The 20,926-nt window shown below is 32.2% G+C and overlaps 3 protein-coding genes across 3 annotated transcripts; 1 reads left to right on the top strand and 2 right to left on the bottom strand.

Annotated features, from left to right (window-relative positions):
• Nucleotides 1-774: 774 nt before the first annotated feature.
• LOC127076536 (1-deoxy-D-xylulose 5-phosphate reductoisomerase, chloroplastic) lies at nucleotides 775-4,781 on the top strand. The gene is made up of 11 exons (XM_051018213.1): nucleotides 775-942; nucleotides 2,400-2,587; nucleotides 2,675-2,761; nucleotides 2,940-3,065; nucleotides 3,163-3,225; nucleotides 3,315-3,464; nucleotides 3,543-3,610; nucleotides 3,690-3,801; nucleotides 3,891-4,117; nucleotides 4,218-4,364; nucleotides 4,453-4,781. The coding sequence occupies exons 1-11, from the start codon at nucleotides 861-863 to the stop codon at nucleotides 4,604-4,606; spliced, it is 1,404 nt and encodes a 467-aa protein (XP_050874170.1). The 5' UTR covers nucleotides 775-860; the 3' UTR covers nucleotides 4,607-4,781.
• Nucleotides 4,782-5,873: 1,092 nt separating this feature from the next.
• On the bottom strand, nucleotides 5,874-8,812 carry LOC127076535 (GTP cyclohydrolase 1). The gene is made up of 2 exons (XM_051018212.1): nucleotides 8,152-8,812; nucleotides 5,874-7,253 (listed from the first exon to the last, which is right to left on the bottom strand). The coding sequence occupies exons 1-2, from the start codon at nucleotides 8,357-8,359 to the stop codon at nucleotides 6,052-6,054; spliced, it is 1,410 nt and encodes a 469-aa protein (XP_050874169.1). The 5' UTR covers nucleotides 8,360-8,812; the 3' UTR covers nucleotides 5,874-6,051.
• A 3,751-nt stretch (nucleotides 8,813-12,563) lies between these two features.
• On the bottom strand, nucleotides 12,564-15,328 carry LOC127138152 (uncharacterized). Its single transcript, XM_051064549.1, has 3 exons — nucleotides 15,182-15,328; nucleotides 14,887-15,097; nucleotides 12,564-14,798 (listed from the first exon to the last, which is right to left on the bottom strand). Exons 1-3 carry the CDS (start codon nucleotides 15,326-15,328, stop codon nucleotides 12,565-12,567), a joined length of 2,592 nt encoding a protein of 863 aa, XP_050920506.1. The 3' UTR covers nucleotide 12,564.
• Between the last annotated feature and the right edge of the window lie 5,598 nt (nucleotides 15,329-20,926).

The following is a 20,926-nucleotide window of genomic DNA, read 5'->3' as shown; positions in this document are numbered from 1 at the left end:
ACAACGGTAGCTTATTTTTGATAGAAAAAGAATCGAAATTATTTTTATCAATTTTTTTTTTTAAATAAGGTAAAAATTTGATAAAAACTTATGTTTTTAATGTATTTTAAAAAATTCGATTAATTTATAGTTTTTTGGAAAATCCAATAAAATCTCATATTTTTAAAAAAAATCTGTTAATGTATTTAAAAAATCCAATAAAAATTAATAGAGTTTTTTAAAATGTCGATAAAAATTTATTAATTTTTTTTAAAAAATCGATAACGTATTTGAAAAATATGATAATTCAGATCTTATAATTTTTAAAAAATCCAATAAAAATTCAAAAAAAATTCAAAAATCTAATTAAAAATTCATGAAACTCTTCAAAAATCCGATAAAAATTTATTTTCTTTTAAATTAAAAGAATATACAATTTTTCAAAAACATAAAAATTTGTTTGTTGTGTTGTTATTCATTGGCCCCCATTCCGTTGCTTCTAGTTCATTCCCCTTATCCATTTTTTTGTTTTCATACAATAACACCTTAACAAGTGGACCAATTAAAAAAGAGCTTTATATTTCATGTACTCATTTTAAACGGAAAAAAGAGAAGACTTTCAATAAAAGGAAAAGTTTTAAAATTTTTGAAGAAATAATAGTCATTCAATAAGAATTAGTTTTATTTCATAATGCAAAATTATCCTTGTGATTGAAGTTATCATTTCTTGGACCACAAATATATAATTGTGGCAATAATTTTTTCACATAATTTTTGAGCTTTTGATATTTCTCAAGAGGCACTTAATTGATTGCTTATAAATACTCTAGTTACTTCATTTTATTTGAGTGTGTTGATTCAACTAATTAATTCATATCATTATGGCTTTAAATTTGCACTCCCCAGTTCAAATAAAACCATCATTTTTTTCTGATATAATTAACAGCTCCAACAAACTTCCAGGTTCTTCTCTCTTGTCTTTATCTCATCACCATAAGTAATATCATAAGCAAATACTCCTATAGATCTTAATTTTTTAGAGATTCAGGATAGATAATAGAAATAAATCTTTAATAAAAAATATAATTTTAAAATAAAAAAATAATCTCTTACCGTTTGATCAATAATAAATTCATATATATTTTTTATTTTATAATTTATTTAATATATTATTAAATATATATTTTTGTTTTTTTAAGTAAAATGAATTATTATTTTTGGGTCCGTTTCTGTTAACTTTCTTATTATTTTACTATAATAATAAGTCTTGCATATTATTTTATTATTAAATTCGATTAAAATTACCTGTACTTTTTTCTTCCATCAGTAATATAAACATCATGATATCAAAAACACTAATAAGTAAAGTTTTTTTTTTATAGGAACCCTCCCTAAAATATATAACATGCTATAATAAGTAAAGTTTTTTTATAGGAACCCTCCCTAAAATATATAACATGCTATAATACTAATTCTAATCTTAAACATACTTAAGTTAAAAGAGTCTTGTGAAATGTGAATGATCTTACATATAGAGAGTATGATGTATAAACAATGTTAATGATTGATATTTATTCTACAATTAATTATTTAAAACACATTTTTAGATTTTATCGATGAAGAACTTAATTAAACCTTCACTTTAAACATCACTAAAAAAATATACTTTTAACATAGAAGTGCAACAACAAAAGGATCTTGGCTTCAGGTTGTTTATGAGAGAGTTTTTTAATATTTTAAAGTGTAAAAAATAAATATCTTAAAAAATGTTTAGTACATGATTGTGACAAAAAAAATATATAACATTTTTTTTAAAATTAAAATACTTTAACACCATTTTTAACACAAAAACTTTATATGTCGAAATCCGTCGATCAAAATCAATCTAATTTATAAATTACTCAAATCCCTGTATATTTGATCCATTTTAAATATTATAATATGATATTCGAAATTTCTTATTTTTTATTATTATTTTAAATAAAAATATAAAATTAATTTATAAATTCTAATTTTATATAAAAAAATTATTCATCACTGATATTATAATTAGATTAAATAAATCTTTTGATACCTTGTAAACAAAAAAAATCAATAAATTTACATAATTTAAAAGTAAGAATTTCCATAATTTATGAAAATGATGTGTTTTGTGATTTTTTTCTCTCTTTTATGTCTAAATAAAATTTATTAAATATTATATAATATATTTCATCTTATTTGAATTTTGAAAATATGTGTAATTATATTAAATTGTGTTACAATTTATTTTATAATTAAAAAATAATTTTTATTTAAAATAAAATATGCGAACCCAATCCATAAATGAATTTATTTGGTTTTGACCCTAAAATTGCAAATTGAACTATTAACTCAATCCATTGTATCACTTTTGTTTGTTTATGAATTATGATGAATAGGTAACTTTGCATTGAAGAGAAAAGAGAGTGACACAAAAGTAACAAAAAGAAGAGTTCATTGCTCAGCAGCAAATTCAATACAACCAGCTTGGCCAGGAACAGCCATTCCTGAACCTAGTGATTTCAAAACATGGGATGAACCAAAACCTATCTCTGTCTTAGGTTCAACTGGTTCAATTGGAACTCAGGTATAAAAAAAATCAATATTCTAAGTTCTTTGGTGTCTTCTATTTCCAAATCTTTGAAATGAATTTTTTTATATATTTGTTTTTCAGACACTTAATATAGTTGCCGAGTTTCCAGAAAGATTTAGAATTGTGGGACTTGCAGCCGGTTCAAATGTTACTCTTCTTGCCGATCAGGTAACAATTACCTTCTTCCAGACACACTGATACAGACACCAGACACGACACTAACACTGATACTAATTTGGAAATATGAACCACATTTGTTGACGTCAGACACTGACAGCTGTTGGACACCAGACATGTCGTTAGACTATAAGCGCAATTCATTTTCCTAGTATTCCATGTTGTGCAGATAAAGACATTTAAGCCTCAAGTAGTAGCTCTTAGAGATGAGTCTAAAATTGATGAACTCAAAGAAGCTTTGGCTGATATTGAACACAAACCTGAAATCATCCCTGGAGAACAAGGTGTCATTGAGGTGAAAATCTTCATTTCTTTCGTATTTTATATATATATGTGATTGGTCTATGAAGCCATTATTGTTTTTTTTCTGAGTAGTATTCATTTTTTCTCAGGTTGCTCGTCACCCTGATGCAGCCACCGTAGTTACCGGAATAGTTGGTTGTGCTGGATTAAAAGTAACAATCAAATTTTGCCGCAACTTTTACTATGGTTAATGCAGTTCAAAAAATTTGAATTTGCAATTTCATTTTGTTACTTTCAACAGCCAACGGTTGCGGCGATTGAAGCAGGGAAAGACATAGCATTGGCAAACAAAGAGACAATGATTGCTGGAGGAGCTTTTGTTCTTCCTCTTGCTCACAAAAACAAGATCAAAATTCTTCCCGCCGATTCAGAACATTCTGCAATTTTTCAGGTATTTTAACTCCATCATTTCAATCAAATTTTTCTGCCAATATCGATCATTGATGTTTCACAATTCTTCTCTATACAGTGTATTCAAGGGTTGCCAAAGGGTGCGCTTAGGAAAATCCAATTAACTGGTTCTGGTGGCACTTTCAGGTATGAAAAAGTAGTTCAAGAGGAGTATTGAACTGAATTATCGATTGAAAAATGTTAATATTGTTAGTATTATTGACAGAGAATGGCCTATTGAAAAGATGAAAGATATTAAAGTTGCCGATGCATTAAAACATCCCATTTGGACTTTAGGAAGAAAGATAACCATAGATTCTGCTACCCTCTTCAATAAGGTAACTTTGTTCATGCAACAATTAATGTTTATCGAGAATGTTTTCCAGCAAATATCAATGTTTCATTTTTTTTCTTCTGTTTTTGGCAGGGCTTAGAAGTAATTGAAGCACATTACTTGTTTGGAGCAGAATATGATGATATTGAGATTGTTATCCATCCACAATCTATCATACATTCTTTGGTTGAAACACAGGATTCTTCTGTTATTGCACAGTTGGGGTTACCTGATATGCGGTTGCCACTCCTTTATACTTTGTCATGGCCAGAAAGAGTCTATTGTTCTGAAATAACTTGGCCTCGCCTCGATCTTACCAAGTAAAATCAATTTTCCTTCTTTCAAATTTTCACTTGTTTAAAGATATCTTCAAAAGGAATAATCATTGCTAGATTGACTAATGTAAGCTTAATGACTCAGGTATGGTTCTCTAACATTTCAAGCACCGGACACCAAGAAGTTTCCGTCCGTGAATCTTTGCTACGCTGCTGGACGAGCCGGAGGCACCATGACCGGAGTTATCAGCGCTGCAAACGAGATAGCTGTAGAACTGTTTGTTGCAGAAAAGTAAGTATAATGCATTTCTCTTTCGGATAATAGACTTCTTTTTGTCGAAGGTGAATCCTCTTCTGATCGACTATTTTCCCGTTAACAGGATTAGCTATCTAGATATTTTCAAGGTTGTGGAGCTAACATGCAATGAACATCAGAAGGAATTGGTAACATCTCCTTCACTTGAAGAAATTCTTCACTATGATCAATGGGCAAGACAATATGCTGCTGGTTTGCAAAAGGCTTTGAGTTTTTGAATGTGGTTAATTGTTATCAACAATAGCATATTTTGTTGATGTTCATAAATTGTATAAAAATGTAAAGGGTAACAATATATGTGTTAAAAAGGGTTTCAATGGAAACTCTTAAAGCATGCTGTAATATTTTGAGATGATAATGTCATTCAATATATAGTGCTAATTTCCTTTTGAATTTATTTCCATAGCCATGTTCTTTTTCCAATTAGCCAAGTAAACTTTTAATCTAAATTCCAATAAGAGTTTGCTTAATCACACCAAAGCACATCTATTAAACTAATAACCAGTTATTAATCTTCATTCTAAACACATGGCCACAAGCATAATCAAGATATCATCCATTGGAAGGATCACCCTAGGCTTAAGAGATATAAGAGTCATGTGCATTGTCTTGAACAAAGTATTCATCATATTTATGCCAACACTCAAGCACAACATGGTCATACTTTCCACAGAGTTGACAGGTTGGTCTTGAGTCTGAGGAGCTTCCTTTAGAGCAACTCCAACTCCGACCATCATACATTGCGGGAGGGCGACCATAGGCCCGCATAACAAATAGATTGTACTCCTCTGAAAGTCCATCAAGAACGACATTAATTTGGTCTTGTTTAGTGATCAGGTTATCAACAGTAAAAACAAATCGACAATATCTTTGATTCGAAGGACAAATTCGGACGCCAAGTGATTTAACTTCTTGGTCCGTTTGAGCTCTGTGTGTAATTAACACACACTAGTCTTCATGATCGCATTGAAGTGTAGTAGACTATGTCCCAAACTTCATACGATTGTTTGCATGTGAAAAGTCGAGGTAATGCATTGGGAGATTGTTGAGTGCATCCATATAAGCAAGACTTGATCTTGGACAATCTAGGCTTCATACTCATTTGAAATCGCATTATTGAGACGATATGATGTTTGTGTGCTAAAATCACATCTTCAACTTGTTGGTTCCATAGCAAGAAGTTATTATCTTGTAGCTTAATTGACATCTTTGGATCAAATGAGTTTTGTTATTTTTCGATGAGGACAGATTCTTCAAGACAAATGATGAATCATCGATATCCACCATTATTATGCTCGATTAAGACTCACTAACAGTGAAGAAGATGAAAGTAGAACTAACTAGCAGTATATAGAGAATCAGAGGCGATTAATATCATGTTGAAGTTTAAGAAAACTTGCCATGAATCTCTAATTCATTCACTCAAAGCTTGATCTTACAACTGATTTATATACACTTCAGAGACCAAAATTGAACATCATCATAAGCTGCAAGACTAAAAGCATAATTAAACAGAGAAAAAAGAAGGCTAAGAGTTTAAACAAGGTAAGACACAAGACAGCAATGTAATTGTGCATGTAAGCTGCTGCATTGGTTTTAAAACCTTAAAAAATGCATAGAATGAATGCAAGTAATCACTGAAAAATTGATCCAAGAAGAACCACTATTGCAATCCAGAAGAAGAAGCATTTGCAATAATTTGCAAGAATGAGGTTCTTGAAGCAAAGTCATTTGAAAAGCATCCTAACACAGCAATAGTAGCTGTACTGCTTCCAAACTTCTCAATTCCTCTAGAAATCATGCATGTGTGACTTGCTTCTACTACTACTATTACATTTCCACCTAAAAGCGGCGATACAGTTTCTGCTATCTGCTTCGTAAGTCTTTCTTGAACTTGGAGCTTGAAACCGTAAAAATGAACTATTGACTGTAGAAGTGATTTTCCTATTGGATTGAACCCTTCTGAAAGGAAGTATCCTATGTGAACGACGCCGTGAAATGGAAGTATATGATGCTCACATTGTGACCAAAACGGCAAGTTCAACTCGGTGTATATTTGTTTGTCGATGTTGTTTGCCACCTCGCTGGCGGCAATCAAAGGTTTTATCCCGCAACAAAGGGAGCCGTTTAGCTTCACATCCATGTCTATGCTTTGGAAGTTCAACAGCCATTTTACGAAACGGTTAGGTGTCCCTGCAAGCTCCTTCCGAACCGAATCTTCTCCCAAAGATTTTAGAATTGATGATACTGCGGTGACCATTGACGGATTAATCGGTCCGGTTTTGGAGGAAACTTTAGTGGAAATGGTGGAGAGAGACGGACACCAGCATTGCTCAGACGAAGCTCGCAGATGAACTGTTTCCATATCGACACCTCTAGATTTAATAAGGTAAAAGAAATCAGACCATTCGTCGGCGTTTTTGGTTTCAAAGACACCAGAACCCGATGAAACATCTATCTTCCCCCATCCTTTTTGGTTTGATTCTAGAAAGATTGATTCGATGTCTGGAAAGTGAATATGTGTACACTGAAGTAAAACGGCAACGCCTGCCGGTTTTATTCCCTGTTGCAAAGCCGAAGACACCTCGTCTGCTAGACGCTGAGGCTCTTGAAGACGTTTAGCAAATACTTCGGCTACACGAGAGAGCTTGCTTAATCCAACAACTCTTTGGCCAGAAGGGACATAACCGACATGACATTTGACCTGGAAAGGTAGCAAGCAAGATTCACAGTAGGAATAGAGGTCAATGTCTCGGACAATTACAAGTCCGCCTGCACCGCCAGCATGGCCAATTTTATTATTATCTAGGCCAGCTTCAGGAAATAAAGCACCTTCAACAATATCCTTCACCTTTTGTCTATAACCTGTAAAAAGGATCAAATTCTTCAAGAGAAACTATAACAATTTTACACAATATGACAGTTTTTTAATTTTACACAATAACAAATAGATATAATCATTAAGAGAAACTATGTGAATCAAACATGCAAAACAAGAAACCGAAAAATGGATGCTTTAGGAAATAGGCCCTAGTAATACGACATTCGGTTCTCATGAGAAATGGTCACTAGTAATCTGGAGTTTGGCCGAAAGATAAGTGAAGTCTAGCCAAGGATTGTTCCAGCTAGAATTCGAACTCAGGTCCTCCCAATCGATTCGTCCTTAATTAAAGTTCATTAACCACCTCAACCCAATCACTTGGTTAAAATGATTGAATGATGAATAAATTAGTACATATCCATCCCACTAATACAAACAACTTCCTATTCAAATTTAGGCTATTTGAATATCATAAAACGAACGGAGCGGAATGGAGTGGAGCGGAACAAAGATTTCATTCCATTGTTTGGAAATTTTATGACGGAACAAGACAAATTATTCATTCTGCCCAAATCAGAGAGGAAGAAATATGATGGTAAATGATGAAATGGAATCAAATCCATACCACTCCATGCAGCTCCATCCGACTTTTAACTATCCAAACAAATGAAATACCGCTCGATTCCATCCAATTCCATCAATCCAATGAAAGCCTTAGTCAACTATACACAACTATTTACCTTAATTAGGTCAAATCTACATTGAAGACAATATAATGCAACTACTTGAAAGAAACCCTTGCTTTTAAAAAAAATTAACACATAACTAATATGCTAGAATAGTTGACATCAAATTCACTTAAAAATTCAAAGCATTGAAAATCACAAAACCAAACAAAAACCAATATAGTTCAAAGGAGTGAATAGGGCAAATGAAAATCACCTCTAGTTCCTTCAAGTAAAGCTTTTGCAACACGAAGTGGTGTTTTCTTAAGACCTTCCCTATTAATATCTTCACCAAGACCCAACAAAAGGACCTTCACAGCATCCTCAATAGCAACTTTATTTGCATCATCCTCAATCTCACCATACCCAATACTCACTCCATTTTCAAGCTCACCATTGAAATGCCCCTCATCAAAACACCCCATTGAAATTATAGGATAATCCAAAATTGACACAGATTTGCAAAAAGTATCAAACTTTCCAACAAACCAAATGAAGGGTTGCAAAAAGTATCAAACTTTCCAACAAACCAAATGAAGGGTTCAAAAGGGTAACAACCCAAATTCTGAGAACAACATCAAATGAATCAAAAACATGAACACACGTAAGTCACAAATCAAAGACACACACAAAAAATTTTTAAAAAATGTAAGAGGGTGTGTAAAGATCCATAAATGTTGGGTTAAGGTTGATGTTGGAATGTGTGGATCATGGTTTATGAGTTTTATTTTTTTTAGTCTATAATGTACTAATAATCATAATGAGAAGAATAGCAAAGAAAAGGAACGGAATTTGTGGGGTGGATGGTGTTGTTGCCCAAGACATAGGATATCTATCTCAATGAGTACAACATCACCAATTTTGCAACACTCAATTTTGATATCCAAAATGGAATTTAATTTAAATTCAGAAGGGCACCCATAAATTAATTATTATAATTATTATTTCTCAAATCCAAAAACAAATAAATTATTTTTTCTATGAAAGGAGGAATCAATATAGAGAGGATAAAAATGACTTAGAAAGACTTTGGTTACATATAATGATTTTGATTTATGTGATATTAACCTATGATGAATGATTATGAGTAAATTTTACAAGTTCATCTATATTTTGATATCAATTTTATTAATTGACTTTTGAGACGACTCGTCTCGGGTTGTCACTGAAAATTGAATTGAATAATGATGAGTCAGATTATCTAGATGGATCTACATTTAATATCAATTGAACGAGCAGATCACTCACTTTGAAGTGTTCTTGAAAATTAAATGATTATGATCCATATTCTTCGGGTTGATCCATATTTAATATCAACCGAATGAGAGGGCATTTGAGACAGCTCACCTTAGAGTGTCTTTGAGAATTGAATTATTTGAAACCACTTTCTCTAGATTGATCTACATTTAAGTGTCAACCGAATGAACACCTCTAAGACAACTTACCTCGGAGTATCTTTGAGAATTTAAATGAATCAGATAATGCATTGTATGTTACCTCTTAATAAATTTGCATTGATAATAGTGTTAGTGCATAACTAATGGTATTAGGTGACTTAAGTGATTCGGAGACCGATGATGACATTTTACATTGACTTTTGATCTAAAAAGCTGAAGTATGGATCCTTCTACATGCAAATTGAAGGCTAGTTTGCAGATGTTTTTAATTCAATTTGTTGAGAACTTTTTTATCTGTAAGGGCTCTATGGCCCCTTAAAGATTGATTTGTATAACTAAAATAATGCTTGTGCATCTTTGATGGTGATCTAGTTGTGTATGTACTAACATACTAACCTTTGCATGACTCGCCTCTAGTTGCTAATTTTTGAAGAGCTGACCCCTTGTCAAACTATGGCAAAAAAAGGGAGTAGTGGTGTTGAAAAAGGTAACAGGTAATTGTTTAGTACTAACCTTCTAGTAAGTACTAATGATGTGCCCACATTCTAGAGCATCAAACAAGACATCTAGCCCTTTATCTGTTCTTTTGTGTTAGTAGTATTGTGTATATCCTAATACTAACTACTAACTGTTTGTGTTGTGCATGACTAAGTATGTGAATGCTTGCATATTAATAATTGTTAGTTGGTAGGATTGTATGTTACTAACTATGTGCTAACTAAGTAACATGCATGACTAAGTTATGAATGATTGGATGACGAACTGAGTGATTTTGGAGCATTGTTTTGTGTGCATCTGTGATGCTATTAAATTTTAGTTGTTTTGCTACAACTCTAATGAATGTCGATGTTGCTGATAGTCTAGTACTTTTACTGGTTGTCACTTGTTCTGATTGAATGAGTGTTATATCTTGAAGAGTTGTTTTGCCACGATTTACCAAAGAGAAAGATTGTAGTTCCTTTTGGATTGCCTATATTTTACAAAACAACAACATGGAGGTGAAGAAATGACACATGCTAGACATGATGTCCATGCATGTGGGTACGACATCTGCGTTTTGCGCAACAGGTCATTGTTGTTGCGTTTTGGAAGATTTTTTGGTAAAAAATGGGATTAGATTTTATTGCTATTAGTTCAGAAATATGAGTAGGTGGTTTGTTTGACTGGAAGAAGATCAAATCATATTTAAATGGAGAATAAATTTGAATTTGAATTTGAAACAAACCCTATCTTGTTGGAAAAGTTTAAGGATCCAATAATATCCAACAGATTCTGCAAATATTATGGATGAATTTAAATCAAATATCCAAGGAGAAAATCCCATAATACTTTTGCTATATAAGGAGACTCAATTCTCATTATTTGGTGAAGAATTGTACACGATAACGGGTTCTTAGTATCTAGGGTTTGTGAGTATTTTATTCCTTGTATTCCACGTTAATGTCATAACTGGATTAAGGTTGATTCTCTATAAGTACACCACTATGTTTCAGTAACTTAGCATAATAGATTTGTCTTAGTTGAGTTGTAAAATTCAACATTATTGATTGAGTTGTAATCTCCTATCACGGATTGTGTGATAGAGAAGAAAGTGAGTAGGTTCTCATATTTAGGGGGAGTCCTGAATAGAAAGTCACTAGATAGTGTTGGGATGAGGCATTGAACAACATAAGGTTTGTTGTTGCTTGTAAGTCTAATTATGCTAAATTATTAATAGTGAATTTTCTTTCTTGGTTTGGAAGTCAACCCTCTAAACGTAGGTGTTGTTTGAATCGAATTGGGTTACCAATTGGTTGTGTTCTTTATTAATTTTCTGCTCCATCATCTTGTATTAGTTAATTGTGGTGTTATTGGTGTAACTTATCGAGCCAATTGTCTAGGACATCACGTTCGACATTTGTCCCCTGACAAACCAAATTTCAGGTGGCTATCTTATAGTTTGACATGCTTTCATCTAGTCTATTTGAAAAGCCCAAAATGATATTATTTGTAATGGAGTCACAAACACAGCGAAATAAGTGGAGGAGAAAATTATTTTTATGGTTTGGAAATGGTTTTTAGTGAACTCTTACACCTTCATGGAATGGATTCAGAACCATATCTTCTACCTACATGTATAGTGGGTTGAGTGTTCTCCCTAACTCAGAGTGTGGTGGTGGATCTTTTGTATCTTTTTTATTGATATATGATATGTTGATGGTGGATTGCTTTCACCTCTTTTATGGTTGTTTCTTGTATCGTTATTTTTTTCTTTTCGCTTTCAAGGTTAGGGCACTTGTTGTGCTTTGACTTATCTATTATAACTTGATTTTCTATCTTCTTAATATAATTTATTTTACCAATAAAAAGATATTTTAAATGATCATATTTGTGGTTATAGTTGTTTTTAAACAAATGAATATGTTGATTATACGAGAAAAACAGATTTGAAACACTTATTTAACTACATTAAATTTGAGTGCAGTCCATAAAGTTCATGATGATTCTATTTAATTTATAAGTATTTTATCAAAATCAAGTTTAATTCTATATTATTATATTAACAATTATACAAATATTGATTTGAGAACTGTTGTTCCATAAAATATTAAATAAATTTTGTTTAATAAATTTTGTTTAACTATTGTTAATAGAAGTACAAACTAGCTTATTTTTTATCTCAAAAAATAGATTTTCTGTAATCAAATTGAATAATACCAAGACCCAACAGAGGTTATTTTCCTAGTTTTAAGTATAAAATAAAAAGTAGTTGGCATCATAGTTGAAAGCTGAAGTATCTAGTGAATTTTATATAAACAAGTAAAACCTATGCAGAACACTTAGTCAGATGGGGAGGGAAAGCAGAACTGAGGAACTTTTCATCCTCATAGGAAATATGTAAATTCCTGGACTTCATTAGAGATTCAACATCTCCATTCTCGAATTTCAACACAAAACCCAATATGATCAACTCAGAGAGGGCAGGAACAAAACCATGATTCTCAGACAAAACACCTTTTGATATTGTTTCAGAGAAATGTGGTGCATACTTCAGTATGTTTTCCTGAGCCAGAGTCTCTTCTATCTTATGGATGAAAAACTTGGAACTTTGCCTATCCCAATGAAACATTCTGTCATCTTTCTTAGTAATTATGTCCCCAGATGAAAGTGATAGACTATAGCTTACTGTGGCCGGCACTTTTGTCTCAAAGAAACTCAAACTGACAAGGCCTTTAACAGCTTCATGCCTCTTATCATGATTCATTCAAATCAACCACCACGCCAATTTGCCTCAGTTCATCTTTGTAAGAGAAGATTTCTTCTCCATAGAATATTCTATCAATAACAGGAAAGTCATTGAATCCATCCACAAAGCAGCCCCACAATTGCTCCGACAAGAAACATTCACTTGGTATTTTGAAACCCAGGTTTGTCTTCAGGCAGCTTGTTCCCTTCAAACTATCTAAGAGTTTACTAGGGTCATTCAAGAATCTGATGTATTGCATCATCAAAAAAACAGCCTCAGCTGTCAAAGAAGTCAAATTGTAAGGTGATTTTAAATGCTTGATGACAATATCATGATTCCCACTTAAGCCAACTTTCACTCCTAGCAATTTGAGCTCCTCTTTGTACTCATATATTAAGTCACCATAATAAGATGAGTCAATAAAAGGGATTTTACTAATTTCTGATGCAACTTGCCAGTCGGCACCAGCCAACACAGATTCCTCGAGAGAACGAAGACCACAAGATGTGATTAGCCAAGGCACATTTTTGATGTTGTACACAAATTCATTGAGTGGAAGACATTGATTCGTGTGATATTTGATGAACTTAACCAACAAAAGAAAATGCATCTGACATAGGTTTTGACTCCCCCGCTCTGACAAATAGTTTTCTGTAAAAGCATCGTCTAAAAAACTAGTGTATGTAATGATAAGTTTAGTGCTATCTTTTTTAATATAACTAAAAATGGTATTGGCAAAAGTGTCCACGTTCATACGAGTAACATAAACTTCAACCTCAAGCCATACCATCAAAATATATTTCGAGATAAAATGCGAGATAGCTTTCTGTGTGCTTTCTGGCATAAAAAAACAGTTTCCTGAAAATTTGTTGTTCCAAAACATCATCCAATTGCGAGCTTTAGATTCTGTTGGGTGTGTTATTACTACTCGCTTTGCATCTGTTAGGTTTTGTGTGCATTCATGAATGCTGAAGGAGGATTGAGTTTCATCTGATGCCACGTATTTAATCAATGGAATACTCTTGATGTTTGAGTCCTTAAACATTGACAACCAATTTTTCACAATAAAAAACAAAAGCTCGAGATAGAGATCTTCTGATACTGTATGGACAAGATTAGAATTCTTGATGCACGCTGCATACCAATCAACATTCACATATTTCAACCCTAAAGAGTTGAGTACTTGATCATACTCGCTTTTATCAAAGGAGGAACTCAAGATCTTCCTCCCATCATGAGAAGATAGGTTAGGCAGGTTGACTCCTTCGTCCCGGGCTTTAGTCAAAATATTCCAGAATTCAGGCAGCAGCCTGCTAACTTCGCCAGGCTTACAAAACTGCTGCTGCTCTGTGTATGTCTCGATCGGGACAATATTTTCGGAAAACAATTTTGCTACGATTTTCTCCCCCAAATAAGGAAACCGTCGAAATGGAGAATTTTCAAAAGGAAGGGACCCGAGTATACGAGCCAAAGAAGATGTAGATCCGTCCAATCCTATGATAAGTGTTTTGAATGCATCCATAAAGGCTGCTGGAACACATTCAAGAATCCCTTGGTTCCATTCTTTATCCAAGAGAATTGTCTCCCTTGATGGGGCAGTGATAAAATCTGCTTGAATAATAAATGGAAAATTTGTAAGCATATCTGTAGGAAAATATGCATAGAGCCCATCTGAATATCTGGGCCAGTCCTGATTTGGAAAGGCCAATGTCACATCCCATTCTTGTTCTTCCACATCTGCCTTCCTTCCGACGACCGCATTTTCCGACATGATCGGAAACTTTTGCCTCCACACGCTGTAGCTGCTTTCCTTGTCAGCAGAGAGATGGAGCGTGTAGGACTCAGCATTCATGCTTTCCATAGTCCTAAAGTTAATCTTGGGTGAAACTGATACAGTATAGACAGTGTCCCCCAGTGTCTCGTTGGTAACTATTCTGACAGAAAGATGTCTGATTTTTGTAAGAAACATAAGGACTTCTGGATGAATGTTTGAGATGACTTGTTCAACGTATGCGACTTTATTCGGCTTCATCAGAGGTAAGACAATTATTGTGGTTGGAAGAGAATCTTGACCGTATATCTTGTTTATGTCGTCAAGGATTGTGTTATTCTCAACCCATTCAGGAACTATATACCCACAATGACAGTTTGTACAAGGCTCCTTATTGAACCTTATCTGATATCCACTGCTAAATAAATAAGGCGTGGGAGTAACCCTAAAGACACTCTTAAAGCCAACTCCTGAAAAATTCAAACATTATTATTTTCTTGAATTTATTAAAAAAAAGTAGATGAGAGTTTAAGAATGTTGTAATGTAATGTAATGTACCTTTGTCTCCTATGTAACTAGTGTTCCTGTTTCCTTTCTTTGTTGATAGGTGGATATCGCAAATGGAATCAATGTTTGTTGGGGAGAAGCCGTTTTCATTGTTGAAAACAAGCAATGTGGCTTGAGCACCGGTAGCAGTAATGTCATCGGAAGTCATGACAAACTCGAGTGTTGGATTCACTGCTTCATCGTACTGGTTATCCTCAGCATTCTGTTCAAATTCAAAAACATGATTGCATGATAATAATAATAGTAATAATAATAATATAAGTAATTAGAGTGTAAAAATATGTACCTGAATAAGCTCGAAGATGAAACGAGAATCTTTTGAATTAAGTCGAGTAGTCGTAGCCTTGAGAGACCGATGAGATAGATAAGGTCTTCTGGCTGCACAATATTTCACTCTTCGTATCTCTTCAATGTGTTCTTTCGGTGAATACATAATCATCTAAAAACACCACGATCATCAAACTCTTATTAGGTCGGAAAAAATATTCATATTATTCAAACTATGCTATGCGAGTTGTGTCAGTTTTTATAATACAAAATTCTTATAAATTTGTTTTTTTTTTGTTTTTTTAATTGGGCTTTGGAAAAATAAGAATTATTTGATTTTAATAAAAAACTAAACTTACAATTTTATAAATTATAATCACGATATATTATTGTAATTAAATGACATTTATATTAAATTAAATTTAAATGATTTCATAATAACATATATTTGATTGAAAAATATTAATATAAATTTATTGTATGAAATAAGAAATAATGTAGAAATTAAATTTTATAATTATAATTGTGAAGTTAAATGAGTTTTTAAATGATAACTTTTTGTAAACTTGTTTAAATAAATATCTAATAAATTAATAGCTCATTGAATTGAATGAGAGTATAAAATAATAAATTAATTGACAACTTAGATAAATATATAAAGAAATGAGAAGAAACAAAGGAACAAAAGATTGATTTTACAGAATATTAGTTTACTGTTTTAGAATTGTTTAAATTATTTTTGTTTACTTTTTTTAATAGAGTTTTGTAATAATCATAAATAAATATTATAAATCAATTATTTAATTGATTTAAATTACAAAATTTGATTTGAAAGAGAAAGGTATTTTGCAAATAATAATGTCAATTAAAAAAATTATAATAATTCGTAGTGCTTTTAATTATGTAAGTTAATCTCTAGTTCAGTAAATGAATGAATACCTAATATTAATACCTGATATAAATAATAGTAGTAATAAAAATTATAAATTTATCGTAATTAAAACCTACACAACAAAGTTGATCGTTTTAAGTTAGCTTTTATATATATCTATCATTCGTAATTATTCTAGATATTTTTATTAAAATTAAGGGCTAATAAAAATAAATTTGTTGACATAAATTTTTATATAAATAATTTTTTTATTTTATGCATCAATGACAAATATTAGTCTATTTTCGAATTTCCATGCTTATATTAACTCAGAAAAATATAAAAAATTTAATATATCACTATAAATTCTAATTTTATATAAAAAAATTATTCATCATCGATATTATAATTAGATTAAATAAGCCTTTTGATATGTGTTTTTGTGATTTCTCTCTCTCTTATGTCTATATAAACTTTATTAGATATTATATAATATATTTCATCTTATTTGAATTTTAAAAATATGTGTAATTATATTAAATTGTGTTACAATTTATTTTATAATTAAAAAAATTATCAAAAAATAATTTTTATTTAAAATAAAATATGCGAACCCAATCCATAAATGACTTTATTTGGTTTTGACCTTAAAATTGCAAATTGAACTATTAACTCAATCAATAAATTCGAATTTCCATGCTTATATTAACCCAGAAAATTGATGTTGTTGACGATGAACGGATGGAAGGATCCTCCTTTGACGTATGTCTACTACATTAGACACATCACTCAAAATTTTATGCGGGGGATCAAAGACAAGACGCTACGGAAGAAGGTTGTGAACACATGGTATGCATTAACAAAACCTTCTTTCAAACACTACCGCGAAGATATCGGATTGACAAATGCAGATGCAGTAAGGTGAATCAAAAATATTCCATTGGAGAAGTGGAACATTTCAACAACAACAATAAACGATGGAGCTACATGACAATAAATCTCGTGAAATCAATGAACTTTGTCTTCAAAGGCATATGAAACCTACCAATATCTTTAATCAAAGAAACCTATTTTAGGCTAAGGGCACTGTTTGAGATCAGACGTTCCAAATGGAGTTTAGTATTACAATCAGGGCAGTTGTTCAGTGATGCTTCAATGAAATTCATTAAGGAGGAAGCTTCCAAATCTAACATACATGTGGTCACAATGTTTCACCGCACTAAAGGTTGGTCCAATGTTGTTGAGTCAATGAATCACAATGAAGGGAGACCGAGGAGATACTATCGAGTGGAACTAGATAGAGGTTGGTGGGACTATGGAAAGTTCAAAGCCTTTTGTATGCCTTGCTCCCATGTCATAACGATATGTTCAAAGGCTCGATAAGACCCTTTCAACTTACTATACGTCGTTTACAAAGTCATAAACCTATGCAATGTTTCCAACAATAGCTTTTCGGTGGTAGAAAAAGAGGATTATTGACCTGCATATCAAGGGGACATAGTCTGGCACAATGAAAAAATACGAAGGAAAAAAAGCCGCCGTAACAGCACGCGTATTCGAATCAAAATGGATACGGCGAACAAAATAGTGAAATTATGTAGTTCATGTCGCCAGCCCAAACACAATCGTACAAACTGTCTCAATGTTGGACCAAACACAACAACATAATTTTAAAAATGTAACCGTTTTGCTATATATTAAAAACAACTTTCATTTCATAAATATCATAACATTCAATTATAATAATTTAAAAACAACAACTAAACAATAATTTAAACAACGATTAAACAACAAAACAAATAAATACAAAAATTAAACAACATAACTATGCGATTACAATCATCAGGACAATTTCCTGAGAACTATACATCATCATATAAACAACTAAACTCTTACCTGGGGGGCTTAATATTTTCTCAGGTGGGATCAAAATTAAGAATCATGCCTAAGAGGCACGACCAGTATCTAGCCTAAGAGACTTGATCACAAGTCTTGTCTAAAGGCTCGATGGAAGTCCCGTCCGAGATGTCAAGCGCCTCGCCTGATGGACTTATATATCTTACCATCCGAGCTACATATAATTTTTTCTAAGGGACCTATAATCTCAAGCTAACATAAACTTCACCTAAGAAAATATGTCCTCAAGAAGCCCTGATCCTCGGGATACTCCCTTGAGTCTCGATCTAAAAAACATTTCGTCTTCTATTAAAAAGCCTCATGCTTCAGGGACTATGTTATGTTATAGACGTAAAAGGACTCTGATAGGGTGGTGGCTATAGGACGCCCAAGGAGAGGGGACGATAACATTTCGCCTAAGGGGAGGTATCACCTCTCCCCCAAGATCATCCTATTGCCTAATCATGAGAAAGGTGGAAAATATGTTCCTAGGACAGAGAGAAGTTAAGGTCATTAACTAACCCACGTCCTCTTTGGAAATAGGGATTCAAAGATTTGTCATTGACTGAATGGACGATAACCCTTTCCAGAAGAATCCTAGGCCTTAGAGGCCTCTATAAATAAACCTCTCGTAGTAGGAATAAAACATATCATATCTCATACTGATCACACTTCTCACGTGCTTAAAACAAACACATCATCCATCTACGGTGCCTCTCACTTCACATGGACTGAATTGCTAAAACCACCATAAAAGACTACCATGCAGGGCTTCTCGCCACTGTGGACAAGCCCTAACCACCATACATCATAATATACCTATTAAGGCCCTTGAGTCCTTCTTCCTTTGCTGGAGGAATACACACATGTACATTTTGACAAGTACGATAAAATTACACAAAGATAAACGATGTTCAATACGTGAATATAATGAAATGCATGGAAGATTTGTTTTTTAATAAAAGACTTAGCTGTGTTTTAATTTTTAGAATAAGAAACTTTATTAAGTTTTTGTTAAAATGCAATACTTAATTATTTAAAATGAAAAACTATACATGTTAGAATTTGTGAATTGATTTTTGCGCGGATTGTTATAATATTTTAATAAGAAATTTTTGTGTATATTTAAAGATTTGATTTTGTTAGTTTATAACTTTTTATTATGTACTTATAAACAACATTAGTAAATTAATAACATACAAATATGTTTTTTTATACACTATTATTAGAGATGGTAATTTGACATATCTACGTTGGGTATCCATAAAAATACTCGTAATAAATAGGATAAAAACTCACAAAATTGGATACGAGCACGGACGGACTCGTATAATTAACCACTTAAATAAGTGGCTATGAGTGCCTTAGTATCCACCTCGCCTCATACACACATAAAATATATTTTTATATATTTTGATTTATATAAAAATAAATATTTATCGATTTTTAAAAATATTACCATTACATATTTAATGTAATTGTTCGTTTATTTCATAATTTAACATCAAATATTTTGAATTTTTTTTAATATTCTTAAAAACTGAAATTATAACATATTTTATACTTAATATATTTATTTTTATTAGAAATTGCGGATACATGCATGTGTATTTATCAGAGATATGTGTACTTACTAAAGATGGACAAATGATCGGGTCCAAACCTCAATCCGAGTCAAATCTCGTCTATAAATTGGTTTTTATGGATGGTTTTTTGGATAATTCGGTTGGTTCGGTTCTGTTAGTACCATTTATCGTAGAGATTATTGTTGACCTCCGCATGGAATTTTTGTCACAAAACACACTTAAAGTTGATCTTGCTTGCATACCTTTTAGTGGTGCATTAGATTTGGTAGAGTGATGAAGGCGTAGTGATGGTTGACATACAGTAGAGAGATAACTATTACATAAATATGAGATGATATATTTGTTGATTTGTCTATTGTTTTTAGAAAATAATAGAAGAAAAAATTGATAAGAAGAAATATGCTCTACCTTCGCCCCTTGGTGGGGTTGCCCTTACCATTTTGGGACGATAAGGGGCTGAGGTTGGATGTGGCCATACTAATTGAATGTGTAACTCATCTTAGTTACACATTTAGACACACCAATTTGTAACTAACAATAAAACCATTCAACTTGAATAGTCTAGTTATAAACAAGACATTATGATATACAACTTATTCACTTTCCTCTTAATTTCATATCATTCTGATTAATCTAGTTATAAATAAGAAATATGTCCTTTGGTTCAACTAGGAATTTTAAACCGTAAAATAAATTACCTTAATTTTCTGAAAACCTAGTTATAACACAAATGCTAATTTAATTCACTTTACGTTTAAGACAACCAATAGTCCCCTTCACTCTGATATGTGATTCTATAAATTGTAATACCTTAATGCACACAAAGCAAGTTAAGAGAAACTCATATCATGTTTACAATGAAAAAGAGCACCACTTTCATTATTTTAGTTCTCCTTGTTATAACAACTTTGAATGGTTCTTCTGAAGCTGCAGGAAGAGGCTTTCTACATTATAAAGATTATTGTGGAATCACTCCTACTAATTGTTTGTTTAATCCTTGGGCTTGTTATTTATGTATCCCTAATTCTCCTACTAATCCATGATGATCAGTGGACATATGCTGAAGCTATAGATTTATTGACTTGTGTTTAATTTGTATTGTTGTTCTATGTTATATACTGATAAAATTCTACTGGAATATCTTGTGCCTTTTTTGAACTAAGTCTAACAATGTTATGGTTTAAGGAAAATGATGGTTAAATTAGATTCACAAGATGTTAAGCTATGAATTATGTATGAGTTATTTGATGTTTTTGTTTAACATGTCTATCTAAAAAAGATATACATGGTTCAGATATTTTGTTGGAAAATTCTCAACCATTCTCCCTATATACTCAAATTTGTCAAAATACTTTACTGTTAGGGTAGTTATATGGATAGGAACACACAAAAATTATAGTATGAGCAGTCC

The sequence above is a fragment of the Lathyrus oleraceus genome, chromosome 4, assembly GCF_024323335.1.
Source record: "Lathyrus oleraceus cultivar Zhongwan6 chromosome 4, CAAS_Psat_ZW6_1.0, whole genome shotgun sequence".
Taxonomy (NCBI): Eukaryota; Viridiplantae; Streptophyta; class Magnoliopsida; order Fabales; family Fabaceae; genus Lathyrus; species Lathyrus oleraceus.
This window is presented reverse-complemented; position numbering and strand designations above follow the sequence as displayed.